The sequence below is a fragment of the Gopherus flavomarginatus genome, chromosome 3 (assembly GCF_025201925.1).
Source record: "Gopherus flavomarginatus isolate rGopFla2 chromosome 3, rGopFla2.mat.asm, whole genome shotgun sequence".
In the NCBI taxonomy this organism is placed as follows: Eukaryota; Metazoa; Chordata; order Testudines; family Testudinidae; genus Gopherus; species Gopherus flavomarginatus.
Genome location: NC_066619.1, coordinates 228,134,840 through 228,148,617, shown reverse-complemented (window position 1 = coordinate 228,148,617; position 13,778 = coordinate 228,134,840). Strand labels below are relative to the sequence as shown.

Genomic DNA, 13,778 nt, shown 5'->3' with positions numbered 1-13,778 from the left:
ACAACCAATGGTTTTGTAGCACAAAGTGCTAATGCCAAGACATATAATATAGAGTCCATCAAACACAATATACATTGTTATTCTTCTATCCAGGTTTCAAATAAGAACGCAGGAAAACTGATTTGTGAACTGATGTTGCCATTCAATGTGCTTTTCTACCAAACATTTCGCAAGTCATGAAGCCTGACTCACGTTACCATGTTCTTCCTTACATGTTCTTAATTGAAAAGACTGCTCCTAACTTCTTGAAAGCTAGGTGCAGTAGAATAATAGACGGTCTGAAATAGAAGTAGTTTGAAGGGTGTAAACATCAAAGGAAAGAGGAGTTGCTAGCATGGTCAAGAGGATATAAGTAGATATAATAAAATAAAATTAAGAAAAAGACATCTTAGGATGAATATCAGGAAAAGGGAAAGCTTCCTAAGGATAAACTTAATTAGATTAAAGGGCCACCATCTAAGTGGTAGAAATCTCATTGATTGAAATAGTAAAACTGGAAAAGAAAAAGCACTGAAAAACATACTGTAGAGAACAACTGGTACATTGGCAGGAGAATGAATTAACAGAACTAAAAGATCCTTTTCTTCTCTAATTTTTATTACTATGATCTGAAGGACAGATGGGATATCATGTTCATCTTACCACATATAACTGAGAAGTGATCACATGGTGGATAGCACAGAACTCACTTCCTGTGCCATTTTACAGTTTCACACAACCCAGAGGTCCCCAAACTATGAGGAACATAAGGAGGAACATTCGGGCGGCACAGCGTGGCCCAGGCCAGCCCCCATGGGAGGCAGGGAGGGAGCACCACCCAGCCCCACTTCCAACTCTGCTCCAGCCCTTCCCTCAGCCCCAGCTCCTGGCCCCACGCTCAGCCCCACTCGCAGTCTTGGCCCCTGGCCACAGCCCAGCCGCAGCTCCACCCCTGACCCCAGCCCCACCCCCATCCTCAACCCCTGGCCACAATTCCGTTCCCTGCCCCAGCCCTACTCCCAGCCCCCAAGACCACCCCCAGCTGTGGCCCGTCTCAGCTCCCTTACCCCTGTCCGCATCCCCCACCTGACCCCGGGAACCGTAGCCACGCTCCTGGCCCCAGTTCTGGGGGGGAGGGGGGCATGGACAAGGGTAAGGGGGTGTGTGTGACCCTGAAAAGTTTGGGGACCACTGACATAACCCAATGATACAATGTGAATATTTTAACAAGAGGTTCCCACAAAATTTCTCACCCTTAGCCTGCGATAAACCTCATGTACTAGGAATATGTGTGCCCATTGGAAAGTGCGGGGGGGGGGAAGAGAAGGATTAGGGACTCTATTAATTTAGTGTCTCATTTAGATAAAAATCCTTTCATGTAGCTATAACCACGAAAAGAAGCAACCTCTCTTGCCAGTCAAACTTATTGTACTTACTCAAAATGTTTGTATTTTGTTCCTAAAATATATACAGAGAATTCTGACATCATAGCACAATGATCACCAGGAGTGGGGAGGGAAGAACTTGTATGAAACCAAGAAGTATCCTTTCCCAGGAAAATTTATTTTTTAAATATCTATTATTTGTAGTAAGCTGGTCCATTACACATGCAAAAATATGTGTGCATCAACAGTGTATTGTAGTAGAGCCTCAGAGATAAGAGATTTCTGTCAGGAATAGGTGAGCAGTGTCCAGAGAGAGGTTAACTCTAGCACAGTGGTTTTCAACCTGTGGTCCACAGACATCTGGGGGTCCGCCAACTATGTCTCAGATTTCCAAAGGGGTCTGCACCTCCATTTGAACTTTTGTAGGTGTCTGCAAATGAAAAAAGATTGCAAACCACTGCTCTCATGGACTCAGGGAAATCATCCTAATCCTCTCTTCAGTTTGTTAGCAGAATTTTAACAAAAGGTTCCCCATAAATACTCTCCAGAACATCAGTCACAAACAAGCGTGCAATGTTCCAGTCTAGTTTATAAAGAGATCGTGCTGCAGTCAAACTGCTTAATAAGATCAGTTTAATATTTTAAATGGAATTTAAACTTTGGATGCAGAGGCATCACCACAGTCTGTAAATTGAAAGATGGTGGCTATACCATACACTTTATACTGCTGAATTCAGCTATCACATGCCTCCCTGAGTAAGATTAACATCGAAAATATACAAGATTGGCATAGAAAATCTGGGGATAGTCTGCCAATTTCATGACAGTGAGAAAAATACTTACATTATGGTGGATTTATTAAATCATTCATTGCAAGAATTGTAGCAATGTAATATGAATAGAGACAAGATCTAGGAAAAACAATAGCTAGAAATATAAAAATATAAAAAGGCCTAAACTTCCTTTTTTTCCTTTTCAATTAATACAATGAGTCAGTGACATGGATCTCACAAGGGAGCAAGTTCCTCCAAGCTTGGACATTGTGAGAAAAACATGATATTTAGACAGAATGGCAAGAAAAAAAAAAGATTACACTAGAATCAAACCAGAGACTGTGAGCAAGGATGTTCATGAAAATCAAACCTCACATTTAGAAAAGCATCCAAAACTGAAGAGCCCTGCTGTTAGACACAAACTTTCAATTGTTGTATAAAAATAAAAGTCACCAATGAAAATAAGATTAAAAAATGTCTGAAGGATATAACACATTAAAGTTAATGGAAGTCTTCTACTGACTTAACTGGGGTTTGGATCAGGCTCATGATCTCCCATGCTTCAGGACATAATTAAAAAGAAATGTCATATAGGCAGGTGATTCCAGAGACTGTTTGCATTGGACTAGATCAGAGGTGGGCAAACTACGGCCTCTGGGCCACATCCCATGGGATCCTCCTGCCTGGCCTCTGAGCTCCTGGCCTGGGAGGCTCGCACCCAGCTCCTCCTCCGCTGTTCTCCCTCCCTCGCAGCCTCAGCTCACTGTGCTGCCACCAGCATGATGCTCTGGACAGCGGGACTACAAGTTCCTGGGGCAGCGCAGCTGCAGAGCCCGGCCTGACCCAGTGCTCTGTGGCTGGTTCCAGCCAGGCATGGCTGTAGCACCGCCAGCCACCAGTGCTCCAAGCAGCATGGTAAAGGGATAGTGGAGGGGGGGGGTTGGATAGAGGACAGGGGAGTTCGGGGTGGTGGTCAGGGGGCGGGGGTGTGATAGGGGTTGGGGCAGTCAAAGGGCAGGGAACAGAGGTTGAATGGGGGCAGCAGTCCCGGGGGGGGTAGTCAGGAAGGGGGGGGGGTTGGATTGGGTGGCGGGGGCAGTCAGGGGTGGGGTTCCAGGGGCGGTCAGGGAGAAGGGGTGGATGGATGGGGCAGGAGTCCTAGGGGGGCAGTCAGGAATGAGAGGAGGGGTTGGATGAGGCAGCAGGGGGCAGTCAGGGGTGGGGGTTCCAGGAGCAGTCAGAGGACAAGGAGAAGGGGTGGTTGGATGGGACAGGGGTTGGGGGGGGCAGTCAGGAAGGAGAGGAGGGTTGGATGGGGCAGCGCAGGGCAGTCAGGGGCAGGTGTTTTGGGGGGTGGGGGTCAGAGGACAGGGAGCAGGGGAGGTGAATGGGGTAGGGATCCCAGGGGAGCTGTCAGGGAAGAGGGGAATTTGGATGGGCCAGGAGTCCAGGGTGGCCATCAGGGGGCCAGAAGCAGGGAGGGGGAGGGGGAGCAGGCCACGCCCCCCTCACCTAACCGGCCCGCTACACAATTTCCAAAACCCGATGCGTCCCTCCGGCCAGAAAGTTTGCCCACCCCTGGACTGATGCACTGCTGGTCTGATCTGGTATGACAATTCCTGTATAATGCATTTGAATAATTGATTCACTTAACACAAGTATGAACAACAAATGATTAGCTGAGCCACATGATTCTAGACAGACAGCAGTTTGGACATAGCCAGTAAATGCTGATCAGCAATGAAGTTATGGAACTTCCACAAGTTCCTAAGGAGGTTGTGAAGGGTAGGAATATAACAGGGTTTAAAAGAGAACTAAATTCATGGAGGTTACGTCCATTAATGGCTATTAGCCAGGATGGGTAAGGAATGGTGTCCCTAGCCTCTGTCTGTCAGAGGGTGGTGATGGACAGCAGGAGAGAGATCACTTGATCGTTACCTGTTAGGTTCATTCCCTCTTGGGCACCTGGCATTGGCCGCTGTCAGTAGACAGGATACTGAGCTGGATGGACCTTTGGTCTGACCCAGTATAGCCATTCTTATGTTCTTATGTATAGAGTAATCAACTGCATTCACCAGATTTTTAGTTTTAATGACTGATAAACCAGCGTAGATTTTTCAAATGTTTAATAAATTATATCAGCAGGTCTTAACAACTTAATCAAGTCTGCATGTGAAACAACAGGTCAGAATCAAAGATGTTACTCAAATTCTGTATTACAGACACAGAAGTACTGTAATATGCAATGAGAAAAGGCTCAAAAGTGGCAAGATGAGTGGGCATGCCAAAAACAGTTTTCTGTTTCTTTTATAATGGGAGATTAGCATACATCCATTTAGAGATGTGACTCAGACTAAAGGAGATGGGAAGACAGAGATCTAAAACAATAATGAAAACCGAGAAGTAGATTAGTGTAATGAGAAGGTAAAGACATAAGTGGAAGAGGGAAATCACAAGGGAAAAATAGTACTGCAAACTATCTGGGGAAAAAAATGTTCAGAGAGGTAAAATTTAAACCAAAACTGGACACCAAAGTTCCAATCCTTCCCAAGTAAAATCAAGCCAGTTTTGCCATTGACTCTAATAGGGAGAGGATTTGGTGCCAAATGAACATCATCATTTACATACCAGTATTTCATGTACTAATATGTCAAATACTGTCAGCAGAGCCAAAAATATCAAGAGAAATGACAACCCACTTGATTTAGACTTGTCAAAGTCTTTACAGACCACATAGCAGTTTCTGTTGAGTGACCTACTCTGAGCTCCGATGAAAAAAAGAGAGAGGTATGTTAGGAACTGATCCCAGGCAACAATTTTCGATAAAATTTTGAAATTCCAACAATTCTGAGACAAAAGAAAACAAGACATATGGCCTTGTTCTGATCTGATTTACACCAATTTTACACCAGTATAACTTCATTGGGCCTGCAATTTCATCCCTGTACTACATTCCAGTTTGGCATAGGGAAGGGAGGAGGGCATTTGGGGCTTTATGACACCTCTATGCCTCCTCCCTGTGGGAGCTACTTGAGGTTGGTTTGGCCCTTGGGGCAAGCTGGAGCAGCCCTGAGGCCTGCCCTAATTTGTGCCCAGTTCCAGCAACCATGTATTGCTAGGGGTTAAGGGACACTCTGGCCATGTCTTCTCCAACTCCCTGAACATCTCTTATGCCTGGGGCTTCTGTGGGGGAGGATGGTGTAGCACCTGAGAAGCTGTCTCTACAGCTACTAAAGAGCTCCCTCAATATTGGCGGAATTTCTCCAGCAGGCACTTACAGCCATATTATGACTCCGCTACACTGGCATAAAGGAACTGTGAGGCACGGATGAATGAGTCCCATGGACTTTAATGGAGTTAATCCTGATTTACACTTGCATAAGTGAGCTTGGAATCAGTCCCATAGGATAGAAATTGTGAATTACAGAAGGCTATGAATGAATGACACATTTTATAAACAGGAACAATTAATGCATATTGAAATTCAGACAGAACACAGGATGTATGCAATAAATTAACTCTACTGTTAAGAAGATCAGACATAACTTGTGGAACTTGAGGATGGAGAGCAGACAGAGGGGAGTCATTTAAACTAACACTAACAGAGGACACTGGAACAAAAATACTACTAAATAAACGTGGGGGGAAGGAATAAAATATCACAGATGGTGAACACCAAAGAGGAAAAACAGTTTTCATAAGATTGCCACAATGTTATGATGAAATATTATGAGAATAGCTGTTCTTGTAAGAGGCTACATCCAAACTAGTACTAGTAAACAAGCCCCTTCAGCACTCTAGTTCAACATAGAAACAAAATTTTAGGACTAGGTACAGATCTGGGGGGTTCAAATCCAACCCTTTGTCCCCAAATATTCCCAACAGTTCAGATGTGAAGTTCAAGTTTTTGTCCATCTCTAGAAAATATATGTCTGGAGTGTCTGATCCCAATGATTTCCAGTGCATTACATTTTAAATGTCATTAGCAGTCAGATTCTGATTCATTGTCAAGGTCAAAGCACAAAACGTAAACAAATGGAATCTTTTAAAAAATCTAGTTGTGGCCTAAAAATAGGAGTTATATCTGAAAGAAAAACTCATTAATGCACTGTCACAAAATCATGACGTCAAGGCCATGTTCAGTTAAGTGAGGGACTGAGTATAAAATCCATTATTTCAAATATAAGTCAAATATAGTAATTATATTCAAAATAGAAGAAAAAGGCTAATCAAAATTTAAACTAAAATCTTCTGAACTCAGTAAAAGACCAAACAATGGTTATCAAATGCGAAAGCACCAGTACTTGCTGAATTCTTTTACATGCCTACAGAACAGAATGGTAAATAATAACCACCACAGTTCCTGGAAAGCAGACAAAAATCTTGGCACTCAAAGGAGGTCACAGTACTGTACGGTCACCCGGTCCTGTCAGAAAGGGGTTAAAAGCAGCCAAGGGAGGCCAGTTGGGTAGTCAGCCACAGGTGTGGTTGCACCCAATTAGGGCACAGCTGGCCATGATAAAAGGGCAGGTTGAGAGAGTAGGAGAAACTCTTGCTCCAGCTGGGGAGCAGAGAGGACCAGGCTGCCTGGGAGAGCAAGCAGGGTACCTGAGACAGAGCAGGGCTGGGGAAGGGCAGGCAGAGCTGAGGAGCCCTGGCCTGGTGAGTCCCTGGGCTGAGGTCTTGCTAGAGGCCCGGGGAGGTACTAGGGTTGCAAGGAGGCGCTGAGGCTCAAAAGGCAGCAGGTCCAATCCCCTTGCCAGTGATGAGTGGCCATTACAGACTGCAGTTTTCCCCTGAGAGAAGGGGCTAGATGAGGAATGGCAGTAGCCACTGGGGCAAGGTGTATATAGGGGGTTGGGAGGGGAGGGGAACCCAGAGTGTGGGGGCATTGTTGTGGAGCAGCACCTCGGTAAGGAGCACCGGGGTCTGGCAGGGACATGGGGCTAGAAGTGGTGGAAAAAATGGGGCAAGTAACAGGGCAAGACACCAGCCCATAGAGGGTGCTCCAGGGCTGTGTGAGCTAATTTCTGGACTGACCAGCAGGAGATGCCGCGGTGGTGAGTCTGCACTGTGTTACAAATACCTGATGTAGTCTTAAGTAAATGACCCAAAGCCTCAATTGGGAGCAAGGGCCAAACAAACTCCATCATCGCTATGCCTCTACATAGCAGAGTGAGAAAAAGAATAGCTAACTTTAGTCGAGGTTGTCCTTGAAGTGGAGGAGTCCTCCAGTCCAATTCTTTTGAGACATAAAGGTCATGGAAAACACAGATTTGCTGCCAAGCATTCAAAAGTGAAGTCAGGGGTAGTATTCAGTAGCACTGAAACTGGTCATATGTTATAATTTGGTCACATAATCATTAAATAGCTCCAAAAAAGAAAAACTTGCTGATATTCCATGTTCTACATGCACGAGTGGTTTATCAAAAAAAAAAAAAAGGCACATGCTTTTTTGTAAGTAAAAGAGCAGAAGTCAGAAGTTGTTTCCACTTTCACCTACTTGAATCTTGTAATCAGCTTAGATAATATGTTCTACTGGAACTGGAATGTTGGCAGGTCAACAGGGATGATTCAAGTATGAGCTTCTGCTCTCAATAGGGAACATAGTCTTATGATCATAAGAGGAAAGTGGAAGTCTGTACTCCTGGATTCTGTTCCTGGCTCTACCATTGACCCACATGGGACATTGGGCAAATCACCTACATTCTGTGCCCTATATATAATTATGTAATAATATTTGTATCCTCACAGAAGAAGTGTTAAAAAGCTTTAATAAACCACATTGAGTTCCTCAGAAGAAAAGTAGGCTAAGCACTATCTAAATGCACAGTATTATTATTTTTACTGGTTGAAAACAATTAAAAATTAATTTAAAACTAAAGGAGACAATACTCTGATACAAATTTTCAGTCTGACTACTTAAAATTATCTTTGGAGTGTAATATGGCAGGCAACAATATTGTCATATAAGCACTTACTATGGTATCTATAACTTATATCAGGGGTTCTCAACCTTTTTCTTTCTGCTGCCTCCCAACATGCTATAACAATGCCACAGGCCACCTGTGCCACAGCTTTTTTTCTGCATATCCAGTAGCTTAAAAGCTATATTAGATTGATAGTTACACAGTTAAACACACATAATATATAAGAGAACAATAAAATAGGTACAAAAATCAAAAAAATATTATTTTTGTTTTACTTACTCAGTGTGAAACTTGTTACCAGGTGGCCCACTAAGGTGAGTCGGGGGTGAAAGTAACGATCCCTCCACGAGCCTTGCTGCCCAGGGCTGAAGCCAGAGCCCTAACACCACCGCACAGGGCTCAAGCCAAAGCTCGAGCCCCACCAGGCTGACGCCCAAGCCCCACCACCCACGGCTGAAGCCAAAGCCCGAACCCGGCTGCCCAGGGTTGAAGCCCAATTTATTTTGGTGGACCCCATGAAACCTCCTTGCTGTGGATCCCCAGTTGAAAACCGCTGTCTTAAATAATTACTGAGCTATAGACTATTGAAATAGATCTTTTTATAACTGCATAAAAATTGAAGCACTACAGCAACCTTACCCATCAAAGTGCTATGTTAACAAGAGATACTGAGCCAAATGCATCCCTGAAATAACTCCACTGAAGACAACAGAATTACACCAGGGATCAATCTGGTATATTCATTACGATAACATTGCAGTTCAGAAGGCCTGCTGCCAATATACAGTGAAAGATGAATATTACAAGATGTGGCTAAACAAAATGTAATATTTCACTAGCAACAGGGAATGAAATTTTCATTTGAAGCCAATGTATCTTTTGGGCTCTTTTTCTCTTAACATGTCTATGGTCAGAAACATTTCTATATAGATTAACAAAGTGTATTTTTAGTCTGTGCATGAACATAGCTTATTAATTTTTGAAGACTGTTGTGGGTTGCTAGTTTCACTTAGTGAAAATTTCAGTTTTTTGGCAGCTTCTCTGAAGTTCCTTTCTGTCGGATCCATATTAATGGCAGAAAGTGATTTACTGTTAATTTTTGCTTTTAAAAAAGATAGTCCTTTTTTTCATTGTATGCACAGCACTGCTTAACAATGGGTGATTGTTAGCTGCTACTAAATTTGGTCATATTAGGCCCCTTTTGCATAGGAAGGCATTTACAGTATGAAGAGGTTCACCGTCCTTACCATAGTATAACACGTATGCAGCCTTACATAATTACTTATTGGGAAATTCAATGGACTATGTGTAATTAATTATTACTGTATGTGTTACTAGAAATATGTGCATTAGTTTATGTGTAACTGGAAATGGAATGCTTTATGTTCAAGGTCTCCATATCTTCTTTTAATGTAGAATGACTCTATTGCCGTTACTGGACCTGATTCTGATTGGTGCTGAGGACCTACAACAGCCTTTGAAATACAAAGCAGGATCTTAGCAGGTTTGTAGAAAACATAGCTTTCAAGCTGTCCTCGCACACTAGAATCAGAATGTTTCAGTGGCAAGAATTCATGTTCCTAAACAGTGCTAATGGCAGTAATCACCATCCACTCCCATGCTGGCTACAATTTTTGAAAGAGAATGGCTCCCAAAGAGATTAAGGAATGCAAATGAGAGAGTAGTGAACTAAGGCAGTGTGGTCTAGTGGCTAGCACATTGGCATAGGTATCAAGAGATCTCTTTTCTATTCCTGCCTTTTCCATTGAGCTGCTCTATGACCTTGGGCAAGTCACTTTACCTCTTTGTGTGTCAGTTTCTCTTCCCACACTTGTTGGTCTTATTTACTCAGGCTGTAAGCTCCTTGAGGCAGGGACTATCTCTCACTATATGTCTGTACAGTGCCAAACCCAATAGAGACCTGATCTTGATTGAGGCATGTAGGTGATATTGTAATAAATGTTGTAAATAATAATAATATGTCTCTTTCTTATCACTAATTGCAGGAAAAACTGTACATTCATGTATACCATTTCCGAATATCACTGGTACATAATTCTTAAATTCCTTGCATCTTTTTCTCTTGGCCATAGAGTATTTAAATAACTCAGTCAGCCCCTATGATTAAAAAATGCTTAATGGAACAAGTCACAAATTGCAGGATATTGGGAACTGATAAACTGGCTGAAGTCAACTGTGACAAAAATGGGCTTCTCTACTTGACTTGAATACTTTTCAAAAGGTACTGTGCTTGGAGCATACCTTCAGAATTATGGTGAAATTTTGAAATGGAAGGACCCTGATCAATGCAGCCATAGTTTAATGCCTCAACTTCTAAAAGGATGATTCTTAAGGAGATTTCAGATTAAAAAGGTGTATCTGTCTAACTAAATCATTATCACTCGTTGAACAGTCGGAAATTTTCATGAATTTTGGTGGAAAATTTGTCTCCCTTTTTTGCTAGATAATTTCAAAATCTGATTTTTTTTCAAACAGCTCTATAAATTATAGTTCGAGATTTACTATATTTCATACACTATTCCTAAAATATGTATATATTTTACACAATATATTTCTGAGGGAGGACGTGACAGTTATTAAGTAGTAGACTGTAGAACAGTAGATTGGCTAGTCCCTCTTTTTCTGAAATAATTATAGATTATTAAAAATAGTAAATAGAAATGAACAGTTGCATGCCAGGATATACAAAGCTATATGTATAACACTTTTGGTTTAGCTTGGAGTTTTATACTGGCACCCATCCAAGTAGCATCTAAGCACCTTCTTCATAAAAACAATAGCACTAATTGGTGGGGTGGAAGATAACTCAGTGGTTTGAGCATTAGCTGCTAAACCCAGGGTTGTAAATTCAATCACTGAGGGGGGATCTAGGGCAAAAATCAGTAGTTGGTTCTGCTAGTGAAGGCAGGCAGCTGGACTTGATGACCTTTCAGGGTCCCTTCCAGTTCTATGAGATAAGTATATCTCCATAAATTATTTTTTATTTTTATTTTTTTATTATTATAAGTCTCTAGTAAATTTCAAGGAATCTCAGCACTTCTCCCTTTTCAGGGTAAAAATTCTCTTTGGGTAGGGATTTTCTTTTGAATTTTTAGATTTTATTAATTTCCTGGGACATTTGTTTTGAGGGGTTGGTTAGGGTTCTTTGGGTGTAAGGGGGTGTCAGTATTATGAGATACAGTCACAGAACAAGCCAGTTACTTGACTGAGGGTGGATATGGAGTGGGGGAATCCATTTCAGAGAAACACTGACAGCACAGTGAGGATATCTTTTACCTGCACACTATTCTCGTTTATTTCCTTTAAAGTTGCTGGGATTGAAAGGGGTCTGCTTTATACTAAATTCCAGGTGGTAAAAACTAAAGACAAAATCTATGCAATACGATTATTTTTCTGGTAATTTCTTTTTTTCACATTGGACCCAAAGATTTTTGTTTTGCTACCAGGCAGTTCAGCTAACTGCTGATAACAGTGATATTTCAGTGGTATCTGGGAGTAACTGGGCAGGTGAGTTATTTCAAAAGTTATTTCATATTTAGCATCTTGTTTTCTAATCAACTATTATTATTATGATTACAAAGGATTTTGTAACAACACTAATGTTCTAAATAAACATATTAATTCTAAATGTCTCGTATTATATCAGAGATGTAACTTCTTTCATTATTACTTATACTCAATGTAAGGGGCTGGCTGGGAGACAAGGACTAAATGCCATCCAATCCTGAATAGAGTATTAAATGCAAAAGAAACATTGGGAGTCCCAAGTCACTGACACTACACTCCTTAATGTTATCTGATATACAATATATTTTCTTTTATTGTGGGAACAATTTGAAAGCCTGCTTCTGGAAAAGCCAATGAGCCAAATTTCATTGCCTTAATGGCAGCTGGATCAGGCCCTTTATCTAAAATGAAACACAAATATTGATTTTAGTTTAGGTTTTTGTTCTTATCTGTCAGTATTTTCAATTTTTAATCATGCACACTTTCACTGTGTGATGAGCAGAAGACCTACACACACTATTATCAATGGGTGTTTCCTTCCATAGTAGAACAGACTCCAAAAACAGGTATTCTTCCTCTATCCAGGAAGACAACAAAATCTCAAGAAATAAGAAGGCCTCTTCTGATGCAGAAAATCACTCTATTTTCACAATATATTCACTGTCCAGCAGCTACAGGCCTAGCAATCTTGGTTCGGCAGCAAGAGGCCCTGATCTCGAATTTATGTTACCATGATGGCTAACAAAAATGAACCAGGAATATACACAAACCAGACAAAAACTGTGTTGAATTGCAGATTTAGGGTTATAAACACAAAATGTTTTAGCCAAAGTAAAAAATAAATAAATAAACTAGCATTTATTCCTCTCAATTAAATACGTTACTTGTAGCTACAATTTAAATTTTTGCTTCAGACTGAGTTTTCTGTTATACTGAATTTTGGTATGCTGAAATCATATTTCCTTCTGTTTAGAGAAAGACTAGTTTTGTTAACAAATATAGACCTCTTCTTGGCACAACTATATAAATATACTGATTAGACCAGGCACATTCCAGATGCCAAAATCTAAATAAAATCTCGGCCAAGATAATGAAATAATAAAATAATAAAAGTAAAGGAATATGAAAAGGAGATAAGCTTGGGAGTTCTTACTTCTGCTAAGCAAGAGCAGCCATGGATGGGGTCTCCATTAGCAACAACGGCTGAGCCAGGGTAACTAAGCAGTCCCATACATCTCAATCAACTTTACACAGCAATGTTTTGCATGTCTTAGAATATTTTGCCTAATTTAATAGGAAGTTGTCTAAAATGTTAAAGCAGATAGATGGGTTGATATTCATCCCTGATATCTGCAGGGCTTTATTTTTATTTATTTTTTTAATAATTAGAGATGAACTAATCTCTTTCCATACGAACCAGGAAAAAAACATCAACACACACGAGACATCTTTTTCCTGATGGCTTCTCCTGAGCTAAGCACTGAAGCCTCGTCATCACTCATCACTGCAGCCATCCAACCTCCTCCGCTTTGCCTCCTCGGTACCAACCTTGGGCATTCGGATGTGCTCCATGGCGTCCAGGCAGCTCCCAGATGATCTCATGCACCTTCCACAATGAACAGGGATGGATTCATAGGGATCTACAGTCTGTATAGCAGATTTTAATTTTCCTGGGCGGGAGGGGGGGGGAATAGAAGAGGGGGATACATTGTACCTCTGTTTCGATGCTTGCAGGTCAGTCATTGGCTCCACCCCAAAGGGCAGCTGCCATGATTCCCCTCCCCCAGCTTAGATACAGCGTGAGCCCGCACAGGCGGCAAGGAAACGCAGTCAGCACGGCCCTAAAGACTGACAGGTTCAGGCTTGCCTTTTACCTAGTGCCGCCCAGAGGTGCCAATGAATGCACCTCTCTCTAATTTTGCATCCAGTTGCAAATGCTGACATTAGCTGACATCAGTATTTACTCCAGTCTTTACAAAGCATCCTCTCATCCTAGGTCTTGGAGAAGGAAAATGTGCCAGGTGACAAGGGGACTCTGCCAGAATTGCATCCCCTCTTCTGTTCTCATCCCCTGGTCCAGAGTAAGCGATTTCCAGACGCTGCGATCGCTGGCCTTGCCGCATCCCGTGACCCCGAGGTCCGGGAGCTGGAGTTTCTGATAGCTGACAGACAGCCCTGTCAGA

The 13,778-nt window shown here is 42.0% G+C and overlaps 1 protein-coding gene across 1 annotated transcript in view; it reads right to left on the bottom strand.

Moving 5' to 3' along the window:
• The window catches only part of MTMR7 (myotubularin related protein 7), a 74,782-nt gene extending 61,423 nt beyond the window's left edge, over positions 1-13,359 (bottom strand). Inside the window, exon 1 of the mRNA XM_050947607.1 lies at positions 13,144-13,359. Coding sequence (XP_050803564.1) covers positions 13,144-13,338 — 195 coding nt within the window. The 5' untranslated portion in view covers positions 13,339-13,359. The remainder of the gene's footprint in view (positions 1-13,143) is intronic.
• Positions 13,360-13,778: the final 419 nt, after the last annotated feature.